This window comes from Sceloporus occidentalis, unplaced genomic scaffold (genome assembly GCF_023333645.1).
Source record: "Sceloporus occidentalis isolate IW3139 unplaced genomic scaffold, rSceOcc1.0.p SCAF_3, whole genome shotgun sequence".
Lineage (NCBI taxonomy): Eukaryota > Metazoa > Chordata > Lepidosauria > Squamata > Phrynosomatidae > Sceloporus > Sceloporus occidentalis.
In genome coordinates, this window is record NW_028316983.1 from 219,316,306 (window position 1) to 219,343,931 (window position 27,626).

The window sequence follows — 27,626 nt, forward strand, 5'->3', positions numbered from 1 at the left end:
TAGAATTACAGTAATTTTTTTTATTCAATGTATTAATTTCATACATAATCACAAGATTTACTTTACAACACAGCATTCTAAAGGTTAATGTCTGACTTTACAATGTTTTCAAAAACTTTTCAAAGTCCTGAACTTCTGCTTTGGCAACGTCTGCACAAAACACATCATCAGGCAAAGATACCAATTTCTCCAAAGAGATATAGTTTGGCTCCTTTGGATCATATTGTGCTCTCCCCAGGAATGTAAGAAACATATGTCTCTCTTTAATTCGTAACAGCTTTGAATTAAAAACCTGAAATGAAAAATACAAACAATTTAAAGCCAGCTATTTAAATTGTTATGACTTGGATTTTATATACACTTGTTTCAGAACAAGCCATACTGAAATCAGTGGGACTTTATAATTGCTACTGTTAATTGCCTTCAAATGGTGGCTATCCAGGAGTCCTGGTCATCAACTCAGTTAGCTCAGTTAGTTCTGAGTAAATATAGACAGGATTAAACTACATGTATTTAAGGTTAACTACATCTGCAAATAATTTTATAAATATGAACAAAGTCAGCAATATTTTAAAATACATCAGGGACAATTTGCAGACTATATAGCATTGTCTTCAGTACTGCACCTTTTTTTGCAAACTTCTTGTTATAATGATTATTGTCTACTAAATAACTTTCAAGGGTCCTGTGTGGTGTAATGGTTACAGTGGTAGACTAAGTCTTTGGGTATCCAGGTTTAAGTTCCCACTGAGCCATGAAGCTCCCTGGGTGATGCTTGGCCAGTCACATCTACTCAGAATTAACAGGGTTAGTGTGAGGATATAATGGGGAGAATGAGAGTCATGTACACCATCCTTGAACTCACTGGAGGAAAAAAGGGAATATATGTAAGGAATAATTTTAAAAAGGATCTCACCTGAGGAAAATGAACAATGAGACTGTGTGGAATACCCATTACATTGTGCAAATAGTCAAATGTCGTTGTTAGTTTCTTTTTATTTACACCTAAATTCTTGGGGATTCTGTGTATAATGTGCCGAATTTCATTCTGAGTAAAACCAAGTTCAAGCTCATATACCTGGGGGAAAAGAAGAGCAAATAAGATGAATGCAGTCACAGAAGTCTGAAAAATTTCAGGAAAGAGCATTCTATTTGGATTACATATTAAGATACATAAAGCGAGACACTTATTTGGCATTTTAGTTTGATTAGTTTAATAAACTGCCATCATAACTGTGAAAATCACCATGAATGAAAAAAGACATTTGTAAAGTCCTCCTTTAGTCTATTTTCTAAACTTTTTAGGACACCATAACTTAAAGACATGCCCCTTTAAAGCTACAGGAGTGCCAACACATCTGATAGTCCTAATGAGGAATCTGTACTCAAGACAAGAGGCTACTGTCAGGACAGAACATGGAGAAACAGAATGGTTCCCAACTGAAAAAGGAGTCAGACAAGCCTATCACCCTACCTACTCAACTTATATGCAGAACATATTGTAAGGAAAGCAGGGAGAAGAGGGAGGAGTGAAAATAGGAGGAAGAAATATCAACAATCTGAGATATGCTAACAACACCATAATACTAGTAGAGAACCTCACAGACCTGGAACAACTACTAGGGAAGATCAAAGCTCAAAGAAGCAAGTGCAAAGGTAGGCTTACTATTGAACATAAAGAAAACAAAAATAATGACCACAGAGAATTTACACACATTCAAACTGGGTAACGAGGAAACAGAAATAGTAAAAGAAGTCTCATATCTGGGATCAAACATTGATTGGAATGGGGACTGCAGCCAGCCAGGAAATCAGAAGATTAAGAATGGGGAGGGTGGCTATGAAAGAACTAGAAAAGATCCTAAAATGCAAAGACATACAACTCAGCACAAAAGTCATAATCATACAAGCCATTGTATTCCCTATTACCATGTATGGATGTGAGAGCTGGACAGTCAAGAAAGAAGATAGCAGGAAAATCAACTTATTTGAGATGTGGTGCTGGAGAACAGTGCTGAGGATTCCATGGATGACCAAAAGGACAAACAAATGGGTCCTAGAGCACAGATCAAGCCAGAAATATCCCTAGAAGCTAAGATGACAAGACTTAGACTGTCATACTTTGGGCACATCATGAGAAGGAATAAATTGTTGGGAAAGACAATAATGTTAGGAAAGGTGGAGGGTAGTAAAAAGAGAGGAAAGCCACATGCTAGATGGATGGACTTTATTAGACCATGCAGGAGCTGGGCAGAGCAGTAAAGGACAAGGGGGGCTGGAGATGTCTCATCCATAGGGTTGCCATTGGTCGAGATCAACACAAAGGAAGTTAACAACATAACAACAACAACAACTTAACACAACCAACAGCCTTCTTTCAGAAACATACTACTGACTATTCAGTGATATGAAAGTCAAAAAACAACCATGATTAAGCAATGGAAAAATGTTCTAATGTTCATTTCTTACACCCAAGTCTTTAAAATGCTATTTTAAAGTTTCAGTACAGATCAGAACAAAAGTGAAAGGCTACACTGTCACAAGTATTTTTGTGGACCACTCTGGTATTTCTCAGGATCTCAACTGAATGAGTGATACTTTGGGCCCATAAATTTAAAAAAAAAAAAAAAAGCAAGCAAAAAGCAGTAGCAGCAGCAGCAAACCAGACGCACTCTTTCTTCAATCCTCTATAATTCAGTTCTACAAAGCAACTCGTAGGTCCAGAATATTACTATAAAGAATTAGTCATAAATATGTTTTTGCCTATGAATAGAAATCTAGGATATTTTATAATACTTTTCCTGTGGCATCTAAAACAATTTCTAAGTTGGATAGCTGAGAGACTATCACAAGAACAGAATACTTACCTTTAGATTTTCTTTAATAATTTCAAGACTGCCTGTCAGTAATCTTGGAAGACGAGTCACTAGATCTCTGGTCTGTTATTTTAAATACAAAAAAAGGAAAAAATAGATTGGTGATATGTATTAAGTAACAGCTATTTAAGGCACAATAAACATGTGCTGGCATCTCTCCTCCCCCAATTTATCTTTACATGTGGACACTTTTAAAACTGCTCTGGATTATTCTCCTTGAAAACATGTATAATTTTGAATGTGCGAGTAAGAATCTTGAACACATCACATTCTTCCTACAAAACTGTTACCCCCCCCTTTTATGGAAAATGTTTCCACCATCATTTTTCAATAATGTTCAAACATTAAAAACTTCAAAATAGACAAATAAACAAACTATTGTGGAGTATCGGCACATAATGGCACACTTTTCATTTTTTTCCCCTTCAGGAAATATACTGGGCAAGATCTAAACTTAGACATGCTTAGAATAGACTCATTGATGTCAATACAATGTTAGTCACAACTAACTTAAATCCTATGGATTTCAATGGGTCTACTATAGGTTTGATTAAATCTTGATTCAAACAGCCTTTAGTCAAAGACTGACAGGCAGACCATAGAGTCTTAACCTTAGCATAATATACAATTATTTCCTACATGGACATCACATCTGTGTAAGAAAAACACAACATGTACACCTCATTTGTGAAAAGTGTACTGCAGCATCTATGTAATTTCAACAATAACCTGCAGGGCAAGGTTGCAATACATTGTGCTCATATGTCTATCTGAACCTTCATTCTACAACCTAAATTTCAAGCTACTGCACTCATCCCCCCACATCCGCTGAGGTTAGGGACACAGGACCCCTGTGAATGTGGAAAAACCACAAATAACAAAAACACTGTGTTTTTACTTGAGAGAATACCTCTCTAGGAACCTCTAGGTCCTCCAGTGCAACTCTGTGGTCAACATCTGCCAAGCATTGACCATAGAATTGCACTGGAGGAGCTACAAATGCCTAGTGGAGTATTATCTCTAGGAATCTCTAGGTCCTTCAGTATGACTTTTGGTTAAAGCTGACCACAGAGTTGCGCTGGAGGACCTAGATAATCCTACAGAGAACATATTAGTAAAATTCGTGAATAATCAAATCCGCAAAAGTCAAAGTTGCAAATGTAGTGGGACGAGTGTATATTATTTTGTTATGTCAGTACTACTCCAAATAAAATGATTTTTTTTTCTCAGTAAATACTTAAAAATGCAAACCTATGGGAAGCCATTAGCCATCTGGATAAATGTGGCTGTACGACAGTGTCATCTACAGGATGAAGATGACAAGACCACAGGCAATGTGTTAAGATCCTGTAAAACTGGAGAATTTTGCTGCCTGCTTGTGCAGCTTCCCTAAGTACAATATGTTCCCTTCCACAACCTGGAAGCTAGGTCATGTATAATTGCTAAAGTGAAACGAAAAGGTACCTTTTGTACATTTAGTCCAAGTTCTTTCTGGAAGAAACCTAACCTATTATCCAGTCTTTCTACAGAAAACAGAAGTAAATATGGAGCTCCTGAGACCATTCGTGCAATTGCTTCCTTGCTGAATTTTTTTGATATTAGGTAAGCTACCCTAGAGGAGACAGAAAGATTCTAATTAAAATTAGAATGACCAAAATTTGTTCATCTATGCCAATTTCTCAGCAGCATCTATCAAAATGACGGATGTTTTAACAATATTAACAGGCAAAATCTGCCAAGAAGATGGGTGGAAAAAATGCAGGTATGACAAAACATAACATCGTGATTTCCAATTAAAGACAAAGAAAATAAACACTCTAGCATAAAATAGTACTGAAGTATTAGCTTAATTATTTCCAGCTGTATTTAAGTAAGAATTTGATCAGTACCAGCTTATAGTTCAACCAGCTGAGATGCTCTTCTTATCCCAAAAGGTTTCTCCTAAGAAAATACTTCAAAAAGGCCATTTCTGATAATAAAAATTTGTCGTTTTTTTTAAAAAAAATAGGTTTCTTAAGGAACTGAAGAAAATCTTATATCAGAGAAAGATGAAGGGCTAATCCCACCATAAACTGGTATTCCTTTGAAATTAAACACAATCATACAGAATAGTTCCAAAGTCTCCTTTGCTGAAACTGAGGTCTTATGACTTCTCAACCAATTTTATGGTTGTTTTCAATAAACACAGTCTGTCTCAGCAGCGTGGTTTCTCGGTACAGTGTTACTTTTGTGCCTCAGAAATCAAGGTTTAGATTCTACCACAGTGAGTATTGTACTCTCTGGCTATTTTTGGAGAAGCAGTTTTATCTCAGTTATATAGCCCTCATACTGTAATGGCATCAAGGTGGATCACCAAGGAAAGAAAATAAATGAGATAGCCAAATGCTCCTATCAGTGCCCAATTTTGAACTATACAGATGGGACAAACTATAAATAGTGTCTTATTTTTTCAATTAAAAACCTCTGAACTATATGTAGAAGTAGATGTCACACTACTGCTTTTCTTGCTCACCAAATTAGAAAGATATGTGACAAATATCAACAACCACCATCCTCAGAATCTTTACGTATACTCTGCCCTGGTGGGGCAGTGGTTAAATTCTGGTACTGCAGCCACAACCTTGTAAATTTGATCTTAGAGGAGGGCTGCAAGGTCTACTCAGCCTTCCATCCTTTTGTAGGTTGGTAAAATTAGTAACCAGCTTGTGGGGGGCAACTGGCTTACACAATGTAAACCGCTTAGAGAGCGTTAGTTCACTGACAAGTGGTATAGAAATATACTTGCTATTGCTATTTCCTCAAAACAAAGACTCAAGCCTTACAATTTAAAACAAGTACAATATAGCTAAAAACATACAAAAATCAATTAGAATAAGATTAAACAAAATACAACTTTAAAACAATTAAAAACCTACAGCTAAAAACATTAAAAAGGCTAGCACCTTCAGAAGCCCTTATTGTAAACACCTTAAGTTGGTACTGCAAATCACTTGAAGTTTTTTTACATTCTCTGCTCCTTCCCTCTTGTTTGTTGTTTTAAGCAACTATGTTATTAGAAATACATATTTATTAAAACATATTATAACACATAAACTATGAATGAATAATACATTAAAACACACTTTTGTCAAGTGCAGCTGAAGTAGACATTTTTGCAAGTGTCAGAACTTTTATAATCTCAGTTAACAAAGGTCCAAAACACACTGCAAAAATAATCCAGTTTGAGACAGCTTTAACTGCCCTGGCTCAATGCTAGGGAGTACTGGGAACTGTTGTTTTGTGAGACATTTAGCCTTCTCTGTCAGAGAGCTCTGGTGCCACAATAAACTACAATTCCCTTTTTGTTTGGTTTATTTTTCAGACCCTGGAAGTTAGTACCTGGATGGGAGACCACCAGGGGCTGTTGTTACTGTGTGCCTTCAAGGCATTTCAGATTTATGGGTCCAAAACACACTGCAGAAATAATAATAATAATAATAATAATAATAATAATAATAATTAACCTTTATTTATAAAGCGCTGTAAATTTACACAGCGCTGTACATACAACCTTTTAGTTAGACGGTTCCCTGCCCGCAGGCTTACTGTCCTGGCTCAAAGCTAGGGCATTGTAGTTTTGTGAGACGTTGAGCCTTCTCTGTCAGACAGCTCTGGAGCCACAGTAAACTACAATTCCCAGGATTCCCTAGCACTGAGACAGGGCAGTTAAAGCAGTCTCAAACTGAATTATTTCTGCAGTGTTTTGGACGAAAGTCTCTGACAAAGTAGCTCCTTGTCACTAAGCCTTTTTATGCCCCCCCCCTCACTTTTCCCCATGTCCTCTGTCTAGCTGCAAGTTTTGGGTTTGTTTGTTTTTACAAGCAGTGGCATTGGGACAATGGTGAAGGAGAGCTGGAGAAACACAGACTTTCAGTGTTAAGTTGCTACAGCATAACAATGCAATACAGCTTGAACTAGGAAAGAATGGGATTCTACTCTAGCCAATCCTACTGTGGTTGTGTGTGCCTATTTACAGTTGACAGGGTAAACAGAAGCTACTTCTTGAATACTTTATTGAGTATGTGTTAAGAACAAACCAGAAAAAAAGGGAAGAGCAGATAAGCTTGCTTCACTGGCTATACCCAGCATGTTAAAAAGGAAGAAGAAGAAGTGTAGAACTTTCTGGTCACTAAAATTTAAATCGTGAGAAAGGTTGAGAGTGGTAAAAGAAAAGGTCATCTCTGGTTGCAATTTAGAAGAAGCTTTCAAGTCGTCTTTAGGAGATTTGACGGCTTATTCGATGTGACTGTTTCATTTCACAGGTGCATATTGTTAGTTTTGAATCAATAGTGGTGGTTTTGTTTTTGAAGTGTAGGAATCTAAGTCCTGTTCTTTCCATGTTATTTTTGCCTGTGGTACCAAATTTTATATTAAAGAAGTAATGTCCAGGGATTCATATTAATGCTATGAATGCAAGGACCAGGGCTGAAGTGACTTATTTCTTATCTACCCAAAAGTGCCTGTAAGCCACACTTTCTCTACTCTTGTTTTAAATCAACCATAATTATCTATAACATATTGCCATAGAACTGTTGATAATATATGGTCCTGTATGGCAGAGAAAGTCCAGCTGGAGTAGGCCCTTGCATCTTCTTTACCTACATTTTGATATCTTCTTTGCCTCTCTCTTCATTTTTACTTAGGAGAACAAGCTTGCTACTCGTGGTGTATGTACAGGGAGGAGTATGTCTGTTTTAAGAAGATGCTCACTTGTGTCGGACTAAGCAGGTTATCACAAAGTATCTATGCTGAGTTAAGATAACTACTCTGTCATCTTTGCATTTTCTCTTACAAGCAGATATTGAAAACTGCAAGGATGTGGCTTTCACTTTAGAGAACAGGTCTGTGGTCCACCAATTCAGTTTTAACTGCATTATGCTTAGGACATATTACCTTCAGGATGAAATCTTCCCTTTATCAGAAAACGGGATGGTCTTTCCCCGCTTTCAGCCAGAACAACTAAAAACAAGCCTTCAAGAGGAAGGGTGAGGCACATGAAATGTATCACTAGCCAACTTCTCACTTTCTCTGTTTGTTTTCTTTTACTTCCCCCAAGCACAATAGGCTCCAAGAATAATTGCAATAAAAAGAGTGTTTGATTTTTCCCCTCAACAATATGTTTATGTAGTCAATCTTAATCCAGGTTCATGTCTACATCACTGAATGAATTCTAGTTCTCTTCCTCAGCAAAGTTGTCCTTTAATTTAGTTGGGGTCCACATAAGGAATGCTGTATTTCGTTAACACTTGTGGCCTTTAGAAAAGTGTTAGCAACGTAATTTTGCAGTGATAATTCAAAATGCTTTGGAAATTCCACTAAAAATAAATGTAAGAACCTCTCTCTTTTTAACTGCTTCAAGAAGGTTCCAAGGAAAGCAGAAATAATATATGCAACATCCATACTAATTTCTGGACTCCATTTGGAAATAATCATGAGCAATATGAATGGAACTTGGCCTTCTGAATAGCAGATGTTGCATTTGTATAGGCTGAGTACTTTAAATTATGGATCACTAGATACCTGACTACACCCTCCCTACAATATTTGATCAATAAGGGTTTAATTAGGTTGCACAAAATCCCTATAGGAAAACAATGTATTTCATGGGGGTGGAGGAAAATAAGACTGCAGTCTTATCTGAATGGATTTATGTTTATAGACAACATTTTACCTTGTCTCTAGATTTTCCACATCTTCTTTGAGAATGTAAGGATTTTTAGTGAGGAATGCCCCAAGCTGTTTATCTTCTACGCCAACATCCTTAAGAAACAGAAGGATTTTTCTAATATCCTTTTCAAAGTCTAATTTGAGAAGAAGCTGGCCTGCACCTCGACGTTTTTCCGCTTTGGATAAATCAACTCCTGCAGTATATTCAACAAAGATATTTTAGCTTGACACTTGATAAAAAACAACAAATGACAAAAATATTTATAAGCCAACCATGTAAGTTTGCATACAGGAGGTTGGAACCATTGTCATACAGCAGGGGTAGGCAACCTTTTTGAGCCGGGGGCTGGGTTGCTGTCCTTCAGACAACTGGGGGGGGGGGGGGGGGGAGCCAAAAAATAAATAATTAAATATACTTTTAAAAAATTTAAATAAATAAATAAACCGGGACAAAATTTTCAAATGGTGGACACTTTTTTTAAAAACGTTGAGGACACGCAAAAAAATTTGCTGATTTTTTAAAAAATGTTAATATAAATGCATGTTTCTGAGGCTTCTATAGACAATTGCCCCTGCGCGCGAGAGGCCAAAGGCCCCGGCAGCAATCGGCGGCAGGACCGGGCAGGGGCCGGTCCCAAGGCCTTGCCGGGGCCGCAGGTTGCCTAGCCCTGTCATACAGAGTAGGCCCACTGCAGCAAGTAGGCAAGTCCTAATAATTTTATGATTATTATGATTATTATTAACCTTTATTTATAAAGCGCCGTAAATTTAGATCTGAATCCAACCCAATTTCTTAAAGTATTCTTTGCCATTCTTTGCCATGTCCAATGGACATTGGACAGCTAATGTTACCAAGTAAAACCCAAAGAAGCATGATACACAGCTATGCATAAGCTCTTAATACCTATAATTCAAGATTCATAGCGTTTGGAAAGGCTGGATGCATCAGTTTAAAATTCTTCTGAAGATTTCTCATATTTACTGACCAAAAAGTACAGGAACTACTATAGCAATGAAAGGTGCTTCCTGTCATTGAGAAATGTGGATGTTGTTTCTGTAGTGATAAAATATCTTTCTAGTCACATCTCCCATCTTATGGGAGAGGGTATATTTTGCCCATATTTTTGTTTAAGTTCTGCTACTCTAAGGTCCAAAACACACTGCAGAAGTAACCTAGTTTGAGATGGTTTTAATTGTCCTGGTTTAGTGCTTGGAAATACTGGGAATTGTAGTTTGTTGTGGCACCAGAGCTCTCTGATAGAAAAGGCTAAATGTCTCATAAAACTACCATTGGCCCAGTACAGAACACGGAAAAGGGGCGGTCCACAGCCACCCCTTTCCGTGCAGGGTTGGGGGCATGGCAGCCTCAGCAGTAGCCCAGAGGCCCCAATCCAGTGCTTTTCCAGGCCATGGAGAAGCGGAGCTTCCTGCCTCTGGACACCCTGACAAGTGCAGCGAAGAGGAGAAAGGGGCCACCCGGCCCCTATCTCCTTTGCATCGCTGGCACGGCCATGTAGAAGCTGCACCAGCGATGCACAGGTGCAAACGGAGCTCCATTTCGGAGCTCCTTCCCGCGACGCTGAAAGGGTGCCCCAAGCGTCCTGTACAATCGCTGTGATGTCACGCACACGCCAGTCCGTGTGGAGGTGGTGCATGCGTGACGTCATCACCCTTTGTATGGGCAGCACTTTGTATGGACAGCGTGCTTCCAAAATGGCACCGTCCATATGAACTAGGGCTTGGGAGCATGCAGTTGTGTGCTCCCCTGCCCTAGTTTTGGTCCAAGGACAGCGCTTCTGCGCCGTCTGTATCAGGCCATTATCAGAATTCCCTAGCATTGAGCCAGGACAGTTAAAGTGATCTCAAACTGGATTATTTCTGTAGTGTGTTTTGGACCTAAGGCTGCTATAGCTGGAAAAAAAACAAACCATGGTGGGCTTTTATGCAGCAAAATAAGCTGTCTACTGAAGAATTTCTGGCTTACTTTTCAAAGCCTGCCATGTACAGGTACACTCACCCAGAAGCACCAACTTCTGCAGAGTTTCTGAACTATCAACATAATCTTGAAGAGTGGACGATTCAAAAGGTAGTGGTGGCTTAGCTGTGATCTGAAGAGCTTCATCTTCTGAAATCTCCTCCAAAGCAGATGAAGGCAATGCATCTTCCAAATCTAGAGACCATTAGAGAAGGAAATCACTGGAGTAGGCAATGGTAAATGGCAAATTTTATATATGGTGAGCAAGTTCAAGCATATATTGAAAAATAATCACACCCCATTGTTTTCTACTCCTTCTGGAATTAATGGCTTAATCACTGGAAACCTTATCACACTATACTGTTACAGTGCTATACTCCACTTTAATTGCCATGGTGGCAACATCCTATGAAATCCTGGAAATGAGGGGCAGTTAAAACTGTGAGCCAGAGAGCTCTTGGGACTCACTGAAGTACAAGCTCTGGAATTCTACAGGATGTTGCCAGGACAGTTAAAGTAGAATATAGCACTATAACAGTGTAGTGTGATAAGGATGTGTTTCAACTTTCTTTTTCTGATATATAGGAGGGTAGGGTTATCTTTACAAATGCCATGGGAAAATGATAGCACTGAAGCAGGGAAGGCAACATTGCTTTCCTTCTCATTCAGTTTCAATCTACAGCTTTTTAAACAGGGGTATATTCTGACACAGAACACTTGCAACACAAATGAGTTTAAGAACACAAATTAGAGACTGAACTGGGAATGGATTAAAGCACAATGTAACATCTCCAGAGTATGAATAACTTTAATGTTTATATAATTAATGGGAGCAAAGCTTAGAAAATAAGGGATTATATCTGAGTAGAACATTTTTGGTTAAGCAAGCAAGAAAAAAAGTCTCTTGTTTTAATGTCTTGGAAAACATGCCTAGCTACCCATTTGGCCGTTTTTGGGGGATAAAGTCTCTAAGTTACAATCACATTCTGTAAAACATTTTATACTGATTACATTTAATTCATACATTTTCATCTCTTGCATTTAGTTGTATGGTTGTACGATTTGCAGCAGCAAATGTGCTGGTGGAAGTGAAAAGAACAAAACTAACATCAGCAGGTGGAGCCCTTGAGGCAGGCCTATTTTCTATAAATTCAGTTTTCTACAATTCCAGGACAGCTGTTAGTTTATTACAGCAAATACCAAGAAGAGTTTTGTGACATCTTAGAAATCCAACAGATTTATTTTGTCATACACCCTCATGTTTTCTGGTCAATGAAAGCGTATGAATCAATACACATGAAAAGCTAAGATTTTTATAACTAAATCTCAAATATCACTGTACAGTACTTCCACAAAAGACAGATTAATATTAAACAATGGTTTGGCGCTACATTCATGAGCAAGAATGAGTCTTATTTGTATTATGGTATGTCCTCTCTTCACACACAAATACTGCAACTTCAATAGGCAGCAAACCATAGTTTACCAATAGGTTCAAATCACTAATGTCTGCAATTCTGCAAGCCAACATTTCCCAGTTTGGGCAAAAGATCAAAATATGGTTTGGTGTAGACTGAAATTGGAAGTTTCCAACTGTGCTTAAGGAAAAGAAGGAAAATGTCATTCATATATCAGCAAAGCCTGCATAGCCTTTAAGATACTGGTGCCTAAACTGTAAATGGTTTTAGTGCAGGACAAGTTTAATGGCATCAGCAAAATCTGGAGCCAGCAAACTCTGGACCTCCTTGATACTGTTTAATATTAGTTTCAGCATAGGCATTGCTACAGGAGCAGCTATTAGATATCAGAATTACTCCAATCACCATTGAAACATATTACTGCAAGGGCACCAGCACAACAGTGATGGTGGAGCGGAAGAAAATGGGATGAATGGCTTCATGGTCATTCCCAGAATGTTTTATCCTAGCCATCAAAAGCATAGACACAAACCTGACACAATTCTAGTTTTCCAGAGAAAAGAAGCAGTAGGAAGTTGACTTGGTTATTCTTGTTAGGAATACAAGGACACTGTAGTGGTGGAGGTACAAGCTAGTTTGTAAAGACACAGCTAAAACATTCATAAAAGGTCCAAGACACACTGCATAAATAATCCAGTTTGATACTGCTTTAACTGCCCTGGCTCAGTGCTAGAGAATCCTGGGAATTGTAGTTTATTGTGGCACCAGAGCTCTCTGACAGAGAAAGCTAAATGTCTCACAAAACTACAGTTCCCAGAATTCCCTAGCATTGAGCCAGGGCAGTTAAAGTGTTCTCAAACCAAATTATTTCTGCAGTGTGCTTTGGACCAAAGTCTCAGTTGATAGAACCCAAGCAGGTGCTGTGGCCCACTATGATGCTGGGGGAAGGAGACTTCTTGGTAGTTCCAATAGCCTATGGAACGCTCTCCTAAGACCAACCCACCTGGCTTCCTCATTGATAACATTTAGATACTTTCCAATTTTGGTAGATGCTCAGCCATTGATGTGTATTTCTACCTTTGTTTTTATTGTTAATGTTTTTATTATTGGGTCTTAATATTCCGGCATCTTAGAATTCTGATAGCAGGTTAGCTGACTTGTTTTTATTATAAAATCTGTGATTTACTGAAGTTAATCAATAGGCTACTGAATCTGGATCACACTGTTTTATTACAATAGTATCACAACCAACCTTTATTTCCCACACAATCAAACCTTTTCCATTCTATCCTAAACTAATTGTTATTAAAGAGTTATCAGCCTGACAATGAAAGAGAAAAGAATATAAGAGAAGCACTTCAGCACCACCAGGTGGCTCAATTCCAAACAGTTCAGTTCAAATGTTTTCACTACTTGTAGAAATTCCATTTAATCCTTGCTCTAACATAAAATCCAGGTTGTTAAATTTCTGTTTGTGAAAACCAATTACACAACTCATTAGGACTTCATTACGCCAAGTGTCACACTTGTTCTGTCAGCAGTAATGCAAGGAGTAGCATGGTAACTTTTTTTCTGCTGAGGGCTGAGGTATCATGAGGATAATCTGTCAACAAAATCCAAAATCCACAAGTAGTGATACCTTTATTGGACTAAATCCAAAGCATTATGCTTCACTGGCATTTTTATTGGATAAAGATGATAAAAGTAATACAGCAGAAAAAGGTGATGATGTCAGTCACAGGCCTACATTTGATCTCATATGTTTCTCTGATGTCAGGGACTCTACACTAGTGGTGTGTGAGGCTAAAACTACTGGTGGGTAAGACCATCTAATTCACTCTCTTTGCCATCTATTTCAGTCTGTATCTCTCTTTCTTCCCACCTAGCAGGTTGATGGGGGAAAGACAGACAGCTCTCACAAAGACATGGTATGATCATTTGCTGAAGCCTTCAGAAATTAAGCTAGTGGTCAAAATGAGATCAGGGTGAGAAGCATAGCCCAACTAGCAAAACTATGTGTTGTCCTGTGTCTTCAAGTCATTTCTGATTTATGGGGACCCTATCATGGGATTTTTCTTGGCAAGTAAAGAGTTTTCTGTTCCTACAGGCATTTGATAAGTGACTGCATAAGGTCCATCTCACCTGGATCTTGATAATTGTTGTGCTGATATGTGTGTGTTTAATAATATATAAATATGGTTTTAATTTTTATTGTTTAATCTTGTTTTAATTTTTATATCTCATGAATTTGTTGTAAGACACTTTGAGTCCCAAACTGGGAGAAAGGAATGATAGAAATAACTGTAATAAACTAATCATAGTAGTAGTAATAACCCTTACAGTATTCAGCCAGTTTTGTAGTGGTGGAAGGGCAGCAAACCTTATACTAAAATCTCTTAACAATCTCTGGTGTCCTTGAGGCATACAGACCACATTGATCAAGAAGGCAATCTCAGCTCTTCTTAAGAGTGGTATCAAGATAATGTGGCCTACCATGTTAGACTACACTTCTCATCGTCCCCCACTAGTGGTGGATGGCAACTGCAGTCCAACAATATCTGGTATGTCACATCTTCTTCAGCCCTCTTCTAAGAGTTTACAAAAGGACATAAGGGGAAAAATAACTTCTTACGCATATAGTTCAAACCACTGAAAGAGTTATTGTTTAAAGCCATCACTTCTAAAAATTGACAAGATGCTCCCATGCTGCAATAGCTCTACTGGCTGCCAGTCTGTTATAGGGCATAATTCAAAATGCTGGCTACTACCTGTAAATTACTATATAGTTCAAGTCCAGGCTACCTGAAGGACTGTTTTGTCCCCTGTAAGCTTGTCTGAATGGTAAGATCCACAGGGAAAGAATGTCTCTCTATCTTGTCTGAACAGTGAGAGCCCCAGGGGAGGAACTTCTCTCTATCCTACCAGCTTCACAGGCAGGAAAGAGACTTCTTTGTGGTTGACCCCAGATTTTGGAACTTCATCCCCAGGAAGGTTAAGATGGCTGTTTCTTTGCTGTCTTTTTGCTGGCACCTAAAGCCCCCCCCCCCCCCCCGCAAGCCTTTAGGAGCTAATTGTTAACAAGAGAAGCACTTTTAACAATGCTATACTGATTTAGATCTTTACTTTAAAGTAATATTTTAAAGTCTGTTGTTAGTTTACTGCTATTTTAATCTCAACTTCTGTATATATGTGTGTGTGTGTATACACACTATATGTGTCTTTATTGTAATTCCACATTTTATCCTCACAACAATTATTTGAGTTAAATCTAGAGATGCCACAATGTGTGTGCACATAGAGATTGAACCCGGATTCATCCTGGATTATTTTCAGTGTGAACAATCTCTTAGTCATTAAGTTCATTACAGGCTGAGTTTCCCTTATCCAAAATGCTTGGGACCAAAGGTATTTTGGATTTTTTTTGGGGGGGAGGGGATGGGACCCAAGTTGAAACACAAAATTCATTTATATTTCAGATACACCTTATACAGATAGCCTGAAGGAAATTTTATACAATATTTTAAATCATATTATGCATGAAATAAAGTTTGTATCTACTAAGTCATCAGAAAGTAAAGATGTCACTATCTCAACCACCGATAAAATAAGTTTTGATTTTTGGAATACTTTGGAATTCCAGATAAGGGAGACTCAACCAGTCATGAATTTAATGACTATGCAGACATTCCAAGTGGAATATTCCCAGCTTTACAATAAACATGAATCTCCATTGATGCAGATGTGTGTAACACTATGTCTGACATAATATAAGAATTGGTGTCAACTACGAAGAGCCAGCATGACGTAGTGTTTGAGTGTTGGTCTATGACTCTGGAAAACAGGGTTCATATCCCGGCTCAAGCATGTAAAACCAATGGGTGATCTTGGGCAAGTCACACTCTCTCAGACTCAGAGGATGACAATGACAAACCCATTCTTTAGAAACTTGCCAGGAAAGCCCCATGATAGGGTTGCCTTAGAGTTGCTGTAAGTCGGAAACATCTTGGACAACAACTACTAAATCACTTTCTCAGTCTGACTAGTATAGCCAAAGCCTTAAGAGATTAGTCATGAACAAGTCAATAATTTTATGTCTCTATACAAGCAGGAAATATTTTAGATATGCTAGTAAAATCTAAATTCTTACTAATTTCTTAATATAATATGGATTGCATGGATTTCTTACCTTCAGGAAGTGGATTCATATCTGACTTAGAGCCTATTTCAGTTTCCAGTTTATTTACTAAAGAAAGGGATTTATTTTCTGGATTCTGACTTAATTCAGAACTTGAACTGCAGCATTGTACAGAGTTATTAAAAAGTAAAGTCCTACAGTAATTTAACACTGGTTGGCAGTGTTTTTTGTGAGAGGAAAATAATGGCAAACCCAACTGTCTGAGAGAAAATGTCCATGTTTTGATGGATTGCTTTCGCAGTTGTTCTGTGCAGTTCACAACAGTGCAAGTCTTTACCAAGGGAGAACATCTGGATATCTGTCGAGTCAATGAAGCCATCTTGTTGAAGATATTCTGTAATTTTAAAAAATGAGAGAGAGAGAAAGGGTTATGGGAATATTCAAAGCAATATTGTACTTACAGGGCCAGCTTTACCATTTGTCAGTGGGTCAACTGCCTTAGAGCTGCAGCCGCTGGGGGGAAAAAAATGCATATCATGCTACCTGCCTTACTTCCTTAAGCTAGTGTGCTGCATTCAGGTACTATATAGCAGTAAATGCTGTTCCATTACAGTTAGGGTTGCCATAAGCCAGGACCTCCAAACTGGGACAAATGTAGGACACATTTTTGTAAAAATGGAGGACACGCGAAAAAATTTGATGATTTTTAAAAAATGTTAATCTAAATGCATGTTTCTAAGGCATGATCAAAATGGAGGACATTTTGGCATTATTCCTAGACAGATGGCAGAAATGGACTTCCCTTTCTGGCCATATTTATATATTTAATAATAAAAATAATGAAAAAAATAAATAAAAACAAGACAGGGGTGTATATATTTAATAATAAAAAGAATGAAAAAAGCAATAATAAAAATTAATAAAATAAATACAAGACATAATTAAAATTAATGAAATAAAATATAAAACAAGCAATAATAAAATTAATAAAATAAAATAAGTATTTTATATTTTTAAAAATTAATTAAAAAAACCAAAAAAACCAAGGCAGACCTAATGGCCACTGACTCACCTTTCCTCCTTCTGCTCCCCCTCTCCGCCTCCACCTCCTCCTCTTCTTTAGGCTCACGCATGCACACGTGTGCAGGGAAGCGAGGCAAGCGCGTGTGCTGGAAGTGGGGCAGGCGCGCGCATGCAGGAAGCAGGGCAGGCGTGCGCGCTGCCACTGGCCCCTGCTGAGGCCCAGGCGGCGCGCGCTGAGGAGCCCGTCCCCTTTGGCCAGCCGGCCAAAGGCTGGCTGGCAACAAAGCAGGGGACGAACTCCTGCTTTAGAGCCCCCCCCGCGCGTGGGCAGGAAAGCCCTGGCGCAGGAGGCGTGGCAGCACTGCTGCCGCCGAGAAGGAGGAGGAAGGCAGAGCCAGTGGAGGAGTTGGGTTGGCGCTGCCCACCACTTCAGGAAGGGAAGGAGGAGGTGGGTTGGCGCCGCAGCCAGCCGCATTAGTGGCAGCGGCAATGGCCGCAGGAGCGGGCCCCTGACCGGGACAAATGCATGGCTGGGGGCCAAACGGGGCCGTGACCGGTAGGGGCCCCCAAAAGCGGGATTTTCCTGGCGGCCACCAGGATATGGCATCCCTAATTACAGTATTAAAATAAGAAGCATCTGAGAAACCAAATGATTTTTGTACATGGAACAAAGGAATGTGCCATCTTGTCCATCACCTCAGGCAGCAAAATATACTCATGTATAAGTCTAGAAATAATAACAGTCAAATAAATACATGTACAAATAAAATATGAACTGCAAGGGTGCTTGGGCAGGCTTTGATGTGTGCTTTTGGTGATCCTGATCCTAAGGCAATCCTTATCGTGGGGTTTTCTCAACAAAATTTGTTAAGATTGGGGCTGCCACTGTCCTCTGAGGCTGTGAGAGTGTGAGATGCCCAGGTCATCCAGTGAGTTTCCATGGCCAAGCAAGGATTCAGACTCTGGTCTCCAGTATCCTAGTCCAATAGTCAAATCACTACACTACTTTAGTAATAAAAACAGTGAGTTGCAGTCAATTAATTATATGTATAGATTGGTTTTCTTTTGATGTTTACTCAGATGCAAATCTCACTGGTAAAAAGACAAACCTGTTTCCAAGGAATCTAATTAAAGACACTGAACACACACACAAAAAAGTGACAAGATTACAAATTAGAAACTATAATTACCCAGGGGAGCCTCCAGCATGTGCTTTCCTGAATCCTGGAGCCTGATCACCACCATGTTCACTCAGGTGTACCAGCAGTGTTTAATTTGGGCTTATTCCCTGGTTACTACTGTGCCCTAATAGTGCTTCCAAACATGCAAGGATAGGACCACATTGCAATAGACTTTAACAGAACTTACCCCTAATCATTCAAGAAAAATGTAGGACTTTACAAAATAACTCATATAAATTCATGCTTCTCAGTCATGTGCAAAATGGAGGATGTTTTGAAATTCCTCCTGGGCACAAGTTGAAATGTAGAACATGTCCTGGAAGAGGAGGATGTCTGCTTAACCTAAATGGGACTTGTTTCAAGGGGAACCCGCACCAGATCTCTGACCTGAACCCAAACCTACTGAAGCCTTCCTGAGCTGGATTACAAACCTCTCTTTCTCTTGGACAACACAAAACAAAACTGAAAATAAACAGAAAAGAACCTCCTTAGAGGAGAATTTTATAAATGTTTTATTCTGTTGTAAGGCGCCATCATGGTGCAGTCCTTTGAGTGTTGGACTGCAGTACAACTCTGGGGACCAGGGTTCAATTCTCAGCTCAGCCATGGAAACCCATTGGGTCACCTTGGCCAAGTCTCACTCTCTCAGCTTGTGCCAAACCACCTCTGAAGAAGCTTGCCAAGAAAACCCTATGATAGTTTTGAGTGTTGGACTATGATTCTACAGAACAGAGTTCAATTCCTGGGCACGTCACACTCTCTCAGCCTCAGGGGAAAAAGAAACGTTGGTTCTTACCTGTGAGATGTTCGTTTTCAGCGATGTAGGTGGAAATATCCTATAACGTGGGTTGATTCCATCTCTTGCTCCGAAATAGGCAGGAAAAACAGACTTGAAGGAGTCGCCACCAGAGGGAGCAACCCACACCATCCCTCAGTCAATATTACAGCCGAGGATAGAAAACAAACTCAAAGAGCATTTAATGCAAATCAAAGTATAATCAATAGAAACTATCATAAAGTCAAACTAAAAATAACTAACAACCACCCTTGCACAGCCAAGGGAAACAGCCTCCTCAGTTCTGGGTGGGGAGGATATTTCCACCTACATCGCTGAAAACGAACATCTCACAGGTAAGAACCAATGTTCCTTTTTCCAGCGATGGAGGTGGAAACATCCTATAACGTGGGACTTACCAAAGCTCCCCAAACCAATGGGTGGGTGAACTGAGGCATATCACTTATGTGAGAACCACCAGATGTGCCTTCCAAAGGAAGCCTCTTTTGATTCAAGGCCACAACAGAGGTGGCATGTAACTGTGGAAGATGAAGGCCATGTCATGTCCTACATTTATCTTAGATGGATGTGACTGTTGGTACTGCAGAGGAAGTAGCTGCACTGTAAATGGAGTGATCAACAACGGAGCACACAGAGATAGCTCAATCTTCTTGTAGCATGTTAAAATGCATCCAAGACGAGCCACAATTTTATCAATGCCTTGTTTTGACTGTGACAAAAAGATGTTGAAATCATTTCTTGAATCAAGTTATTAGAAATGTTGATTTTGTCATGAGTGACCTGGATTGGGTCAGTCATTTGGTGTATATGAACCCTTAATGTAAACTTGTCAATTTGAATCAGAATTGAGCTGTTAGTAGTTGTGTTTGAAGACAAACACTATTGGTTTTAATTGAAGCCAATTTATATTGTGGAGTAGAGATTGTTGGTCGTATTTTTTTATTTATTCATTTTGCTTATTGAGAGTAACAAAATGATTAGCATCGCCCTAAGCTGGCATTCACCATTATTTGGAATGCCATCAGGGGCCAAATCAGACAATCCTTCTCAATTGGCAGCAACAACCACCGTTCAAAGGGATTTGAACTTATTTGGTATATGTCAGAACAAGTGGAACAAGTGATTTATCTGTGAAATCTATTTTTCAAATAGCTAGAGGAACCTCTCTAGGCTCCTCGTGTTCATGACAAACTATTAATTGAAGCAGATCAGGCACTGTAGGTGCGCCAGTAACACTAGCTCAGATAACTGAGAACAACCTACCTGCTTGAAGGTGTTCTTCATGGATCTTACCCTTTGTTTGGCCAGGTAGACTCTGGTCAGAAACGCGTCTACAACCACTCCAAAGTGTTGTAGCTTCTGAAATGGAACTAGGTTGTCCTTTTCATGAATTAGCAGAAAACCTTTTCTGGATAGGAAGGAAAGCACAACTCGACATCTGTTAGATCTTATGGAAGAGAAACAGATCTAATCAGGACATTATGATGTTATGGGTATACATGAAGATCTCACTGTTTCAATGTGTTCCTATCAGTGTAGTGAGTGTCACTGAATAAAACAACAGACTGAATGGTAGAGTTTTGTATGGAAAAAGCTTTCCCTGGTAAGCAGTGTGTAGATAATTGTGATGAGGTAGGTGGATTGGGATGCAGAAACAACTACAACTAAGAACAGGGACACACAAAATCATGGAGCTGAAGTGCCTCCAGGGTTTTCTGGAGAATCTCCAGTCTGAACCTGTTTTTTTTTGTTTGTTTTTAATAAACCAACTGACCAATTTTAGCTCTAGCACCACACTCTAAGTTTTGTTTTTGTTTGTTTTAAATGTAGAATTAAAGAAGATTGGAACAAGCCTCTTTGTTTTTATAGTTTTTTTAATTGTCCCAATATTAATCAGATGTCTTGTGGCTTTTAGTATCAGCCAATGAATCTTTGCTTTCCAGTATCTTGAGGAAGCAATGAAATAGTAATGAGAATGGTATATGTATATGTGAGCAAATTTTTAGAGTTCAGAGGACCCATAGGTCTGCTGAATTTGTTATGAAGGATGAAAGAAAGACTGCAGTCTTCCTCCCACCCTTTAGCATCAATCAGCCAGGACTGAGGCTATTTGTGTCATTGTTTGACAAGACAGGTATTGTCACTTATGTGATGTCCTGCCAGGACTGCTTGAATCTCCCCCTGCATTTTCTTTCACATTGGTTCAGGCCATAGTATGTTTAGTGTAGGAAAAGTGCTTTGTATTAGTTGTGGGAGGAGCTGTAGGATCCCCTGCATTATTTCCAGGTTTGGTTTGCCCTTTCCCAGCATGTTATAGCTGGAAGCCTTTAGTTTGGAGCAGTCTTTGCTGTGAGCAGGCAGAGAGCTGTCTTTTGGTGGCAAACAGGCCCAGGCAGCCGGAAAGGGCATTTCTTACACGTTAGCCATTTAAGTTACCAGGTTTTAGCCAAATCAGTTACCAAGTTAGCCATTTTAGTTACTATCAGCAAGAAAATAAAGGAGTTCAGGAGCTGAAAGACCCTGCACCAGCTCCATTGAGTGAGGAGAGCAAACTAACATCAGACCCAGAAAGATGACATCCGGAAGATTGCTGAAACTGTAAAGTACCTTTTGTTTAGAGCTGGGGAGGAGAAAACTCTTTATTTTGTCCTTTAAATTAAATTTCCCCCTTTTTGAACTTTACATTCAGTTTCAGAGCCTTTTTTGGGTAAAGAGTTTGATCTCACCAAGGTACCGGCGTTGCACACCCAAACCTGCTACCACCTTTAGTTGGGTGTGTCATCACAACTTACATTATTGTTGTAGGTTTAGGTGAAGCAGTGCCTGGGACTGATGGAAAGGTTGGTAACTAAGCTCAGACCACTGTTTGTCAAACCTATTGTCTCTTGTAAAACAAATATCATAACTGTATCTATAGGGGAAAAAGGAGGATTGTCCCTGGTGAAGGGATCTCGTTTTTTATTTTTATGTGAAAAAGCAAATGATTTTCCCTTATCATTAATTTTTTTATCAATATTGGATCCAGTGATTGTTGAGTTTATCACCAATCAAAATTATCAAAGTTGTTTAGAGCAGGCATCCACATGCCAGCAGTTTTGTTTATGTTCACCTGATTATGAGGGATCTCATAAAAACTTAGCCCACATAAGGTCGGCCCTTGAGAAAATGATATAGTTGAAGCAGCCCTAATTGCCAAGGAGGATGCTGTTTATGACCATTTATCTGTTCTTTCATCAGTGTATATATATATATATATACATGTATACTGTATATGTATGTGTGTGAAATAGAGAGAGAATGTGTGTCTCGTCAAGCTTGGGTATAAATGGGAGAAACCCAGGGCTTATACTGAGTCATCCATTGGTTAGAATTGCAGTTTTGCCATTACCTGTCAAGGTAAATGATAAAGCTTATTAACAGACACAGAATTTAGGTGTAATGTGGCAGGTTTATCCCACTCTTACCTGATACCTTTGTGAAGACAGCTCTGAAGAGTGTCTCTAGGATTGAAGGCCCTGGTCTAAGAAAAGTCACCTTTGCCTTCTGGCAAATCAAGACCGTTTTTTGTAGACTAGTTGGAGTGGAGGAGTGGCCTCAAAAATGTTATTTAAAAATCTTAACCATTGTGTAGTAACACTGCAAAATGCTCAGTCAGAAGATGGAGTCCCTGCATCAGAGCAATCTTGATCTCTAAAGGTGCTCCATTATCATATTTAGACAATATAGGAAAGTCAGGGCCTTGTTTTCATTCTTCATTTGAGGAATGTGTTATAGGAAAGAACTTTTTTTAAAAAATAAAACATGGCAAGGTCTTTTTGTTGTCCTTAGTCTCAGCCAAGAGACTTTATTCTAAACAATTTGTCACCAGTAAGCGGTGGAAATGTCAGATTTTGTTTGTAATGGACATCTGTGAGTCAATTTCTTTGATCAAATCTGTTGTTGTACTGGAACTAAACCAGTTGTGGTCTTGGATTGTATCAAATCACATTTAGGCTAGTGTCTCCTGAAATAGCCACTATCTTAAACCATTTCTTAATGTTCTGGCAGAACTTTATTTTGACCTCAAGTGTTTTTTGTTTGTTTGTTTTTAACAAGCGCTGTAGGCTACACATAGCTCTAGAAAAAATGAAAACAGGAGAAACAACTTTCATTGAGCATAAACTATGGCAATCACAAGTGGGATCTGCTGATTCCCATAACAAATTCAGGTGAGCTGTAACTATACACACACACAGAGCTATTGGATTTGGTCAACAAATTCAGGTGAGCTGTAACTATAAACACACACAGAGCTATTGGATTTGGTCTCACAATAACAATCTATGGAGGCCTTATGACCTTCATAAAATCTGTATGAAAATGGAGTATTTGGTGTTGAAGGCCCAGGTTTGGAGGGGGGAGGAACATCCTTCCCTTGAGGAAGATCAGGATCCTCCAGCTTTAATTGCACCGAGGTGCCATTAAACTCCAATATATTAATTGTCTTATACAATAATACCATAAAAACAAATACAGTAATAATAAAAGATCATCAGACCCCAAAAATCTAAGAGATTTCAGGAGCCACTGAAAGGCCCTCATTTTTATTTGTTTTTTTTTTAATTTACAATTATATATATATTTCAGATCAGATTTCTCTTCTGAGGAATGAACTCCGTTTAATATTTTGTTTTGTCTTAAGAGGGGCAGACTGGAACGGAAGCATCACGCCTTTGTTCTTTTGACTTGACTTGGGGTCCTTAATCAAAATGGCTGCCGCACCTTAAGTTGCAGCTTTGCCTCTTATTTTAAAAAGGGAAGCACGATAAATAAATTGTTTAAACCAATTCTCCCAAGGAGTGACTGAAACATCCAACTAGGGGATGATGCACCTGACAAATCCTTTTGTTAACCCTCTCTGATCCCTTCAGCCTGAGTGGATCATGGAGGAAGAATAGGAGGAGAAAGAGGAGGAGGTGGCAGTTGGTTTTGGAGGGAAACTCTCCTTTTGCACTTCTCTGCTAACTGAGGTCTCCTTTAAACTGGCAATGCAAGCCAGAAACTCTTTTAAAACTGGCAATGCAAGCCAGAAATAAACTCTCCAGTCATACTTGTGAGGCAACTGAAATCTCTTGAAAACTGGCAATGTAAGCCAGAAAACAAATTCTCTAATCACACTATTGAGGTAAAAGAAATCTCCTTGAAAACTGGCAATGCAAGGCAGGAACAAATTTCTGGGGTAAATCTTAACTCACAAACATAGGATTAGAAGCAGGATCATCAGTCACCTCTTGGAGTCTGCCTCATCTCTCTTTCTCTCACTGCCCAAACCTCTTCCCAGGTTTGATGTCTGCAGTGGGCACAATCTGGCCAAGGACAGGGGGTTCTCTCCTCTGGCCACGCCAAGGCCTCTCTGGTTGTGAATCTCACCACCCAAACCCCTTCTGGGGATGGTGACTGCGGTGAGGTGCCTTTTGGTTAAGGACAGGGAATATTCCCTCCTCCACCGTGCCAATTACTTTCGGGATGTCCATCTCACTGCACAGACCCCTTCCCGGGGTTGGAAATTGAAGCGGGGCACATCTGGTCCAGGACAGAGGGATCTCCCTCCTCCGGCCGCACCTGGGCTTCAGCCAGACATGGTTGGGCTGTCTTCTTTTTTAATGCTGGAGCTGGGCCTAGCTGCCTCACAATACAGCAGCTTATGAACTGTCTCTCCCTGCCTGGCTTTGCTTCAGCCATTAGATAGTCAAAGGGATAGAGCAAGACTAAAGAAAACATAGCTGTTTTTGCAGGTAGTTGTCAAGGCAGGAGAGAACAGAACATGAATATAAGCAGAATAGAAGAAATATCAGAAGAAATATTAAAGTCTTTAAGACAAAGTCAAAGGAGGAGGAGAAAAGGAAAACACAGCTTACTTGGAGCGAGGCAGGAAAAAGACTGAGGGATGGAGGGGGTTGCTCCCTCTGGTGGCATTGACTCCTTCAAGTCTGTTTTTCCTGCCTATTTCGGAGCAAGAGATGGAATCAACCCACGTTAGAGGATGTTTCCACCTCCATCACTGGAAAACAATGGCAAACCTCATCTGAACAAACCTTGCCACGAAAACCTCATGATGGGCTCACCATACGCCGGAAACAACGTGAAGGGACACAACACCCCCTCGCAAAGCGCCATATGAATCAATGGCACGATATAAATAAAGGACAATAAATAATAATAATAATAATAATAATATCATTTTAGATGAACTGAAAAAAGAGAAGTGGGCAGCATGAGCTTCCCTAGACTCGAACCTATTTCCTCAGAGGCATTTAGAAGAATTCTGTGAGGGAGACTTTCTTGAAAGGAAAACAAGCATCGAAGCCGAGTTTATTCCCTAACTCTTCCAGGCAGGGAAAATTAAAAAAAGCAGCTATTCCTGTCAAAACTGTTAAATCATTAAAAGTAGATTTGCCCCTTCATTTCCATACATAAAAGATTTTGAACCTGGGTTGACATATAGGTCTGTCCCTGGGGTTTGAACTCCACCAAATGCATCTGAGGAAATAGACTGAAGTCTTCCAAAGCTCATGCTGCCAACTTCTTTCTTTCCCTTAGGTCAAAAACACATAGCAGAAATAATCCAGTTTAAGACAGCTTTAACTGCCCTGGCAGAGAAGGCCAAATGTCTCACAAAACTATGTCTCACAAAACTACAGTTCCCAGGAAGTTAAAGTAGTGTCAAACTGGATTACGTTTGCAGTGCGGACACAGCCCCTCCGATAAAACACAGAGCAACTAAGGTCCAACACACTGCATTAATAATCCCGTTTGAGAACGCTTTAACTGCCCTGGCAAGGTGCTAGGGAATTCTGGGAATAATAATAATAATAATAATAATAATATTCTTATAAACACCTTTCTCCCAACACAGGGACTCAAAGCGACTGTAAATTGCAGATTATAATAATAAACTACAGCTATTACTATTATTATTTTCTTATATTCCACTTTTCTCCAAACACAGGGACTCAAAGCAACTGTAAATTGTACTTTATAATAACAAACTAAAACAATACTAATTACTTTCTTATATCCCACCTTTCTCCCATCACAGGGACTCAAAGTACCTTTAAATTGTACATACTACTACTAATAATATATGATTATTATTTTCCTTTACCCCACCTTTCTCCCCACAGAGGGACTCAAAAGCCCCTGCAAACTGTGGCCTATCCTGGGCCCAGAGCTCCCTCACAATCACAAAACTCAACGTCTCTCACAAACTACACTCCCCAGAATTCCCTGGCATTGAGCCTTGGCCGTTAAAGCGGTCTCTTAAGGTCCTAGAGAGCTCTCGCAACATACAGCCGCTATTCCCTGAGGCTCGGGGCCTAGCGTGGAATCTTCCTCGCCACTTCTGAGCTGCAACGCTTCCGGCCGGGGGCCTCGCCTCAGGCGGCGGATCGCCTTACAAATCGAGGCCGGCGCCTCACCCGGGCCTACGAGGCCCAACGCGTTTCCTGTCAGGGTTGAGGAGGAGGAGGGCGGTTGTGGTGGTTCCTCCTCCTTTTCCTCCGCGTTGCCTTCGACGCCAAACCCAGGCCCGGCCCTCCATAGCGCCTCCCCTTCTTCTCCATCTCCGTCCTTCTTCTCCTCCCGCGTCCCCTCTTGGGGCGGCCGCCTTTGCGGCGCCTAACCGACCATTTTTTCCTCCCTCGCGTCCCCTTTTCTTTCTTTCTTTCTTTCCCGGAGGAAGCAGGGAAGCCATGGCGTCGTTCGTGGGGAGCCGGACCCTGAGCAAAGACGACGTCAACTACCGGCACCATTTCCGCATGATCAACGAGCAGCAGGTGGAGGACATCACGCTGGAGTTCTTCTACCGGCCTCACACCATCACCCTCCTCAGCTTCACCATCCTCAGCCTCATGGCCTTCGCCTTCACCAGGTGCCTATGTTGCCCTATGGGCAAGCATTCCCCCATGATCCCCTGTGGGCAAGCATTCCCCCATGATCCCTTATGGGCAAGCATTCCCCCATGATCCCTTATGGGCAAGCATTCCCCCATGATCCCCTGTGCGCAAGCATTCCCCCATGATCCCTTATGGGCAAGCATTCCCCCATGATCTCCTATGAGCAAGCATTCCCCTATGATTCCCTATGGGCAAGCATTCCCCTATGATCCCCTATGGGCAAGCATTCCCCTATGATTCCCTATGGGCACGTATTCCCCTATGATTCCCTATGGGCAAGCATTCCCCCATGATCCCTTATGGGCAAGCATTCCCCCATGATCTCCTATGAGCAAGCATTCCCCTATGATTCCCTATGGGCAAGCATTCCCCTATGATCCCCTATGGGCAAGCATTCCCCTATGATCCCCTATGGGCAAGCATTCCCCTATGATCCCCTATGGGCAAGCATTCCCCTATGGGCAAGCATTCCCCCATGATCCCTTATGGGCAAGCATTCCCCTATGATTCCCTACTAGCAAGTATTCCTCTATGATTCCCTATGGGCACATACTCCCTTATGATTCCCTATAGGTAAGCATT

At 40.1% G+C, this 27,626-nt stretch overlaps 2 protein-coding genes across 8 annotated transcripts in view; one reads left to right on the forward strand and one right to left on the reverse strand.

Moving 5' to 3' along the window:
* On the reverse strand, positions 1 to 26,723 carry MTERF3 (mitochondrial transcription termination factor 3). Of its 7 annotated transcripts, none has more exons than XM_089517675.1 (9): positions 26,260 to 26,304; positions 20,404 to 20,557; positions 16,162 to 16,504; positions 10,600 to 10,752; positions 8,587 to 8,776; positions 4,341 to 4,488; positions 2,868 to 2,939; positions 917 to 1,078; positions 1 to 292 (listed from the first exon to the last, which is right to left on the reverse strand). In XM_089517675.1, exons 3-9 carry the CDS (start codon positions 16,487 to 16,489, stop codon positions 98 to 100), a joined length of 1,248 nt encoding a protein of 415 aa, XP_089373801.1. In that variant the 5' UTR covers positions 16,490 to 16,504; positions 20,404 to 20,557; positions 26,260 to 26,304; the 3' UTR covers positions 1 to 97. The 7 variants fall into 7 exon arrangements, with proteins under 7 accessions (XP_089373801.1, XP_089373799.1, XP_089373805.1 ...); XM_089517673.1 differs by having other exon boundaries at positions 20,374 to 20,557; XM_089517679.1 differs by lacking the exons at positions 20,404 to 20,557; positions 26,260 to 26,304 and adding an exon at positions 26,440 to 26,723.
* The window catches only part of PTDSS1 (phosphatidylserine synthase 1), a 49,243-nt gene continuing 48,184 nt past the window's right edge, over positions 26,568 to 27,626 (forward strand). The window contains exon 1 of the mRNA XM_089517680.1: positions 26,568 to 27,019. Within this exon, the coding sequence (XP_089373806.1) occupies positions 26,841 to 27,019 (179 nt within the window). The 5' untranslated portion in view covers positions 26,568 to 26,840. The remainder of the gene's footprint in view (positions 27,020 to 27,626) is intronic.

Coding starts and splice junctions, on each gene's coding strand:
- MTERF3 (XM_089517672.1), bottom strand. CDS start 17,740: ATGCCATATCCTGGTGGCCGCCAGGAAAATCCCGCTTTTGGGGGCCCC. Junction 10,753..16,161: donor TATGAATCCACTTCCTGAAG/GTAAGAAATCCA, acceptor AATGGTCTCTAG/ATTTGGAAGATGCATTGCCT. Junction 2,940..4,340: donor TTGGACTAAATGTACAAAAG/GTACCTTTTCGT, acceptor TTAAAATAACAG/ACCAGAGATCTAGTGACTCG.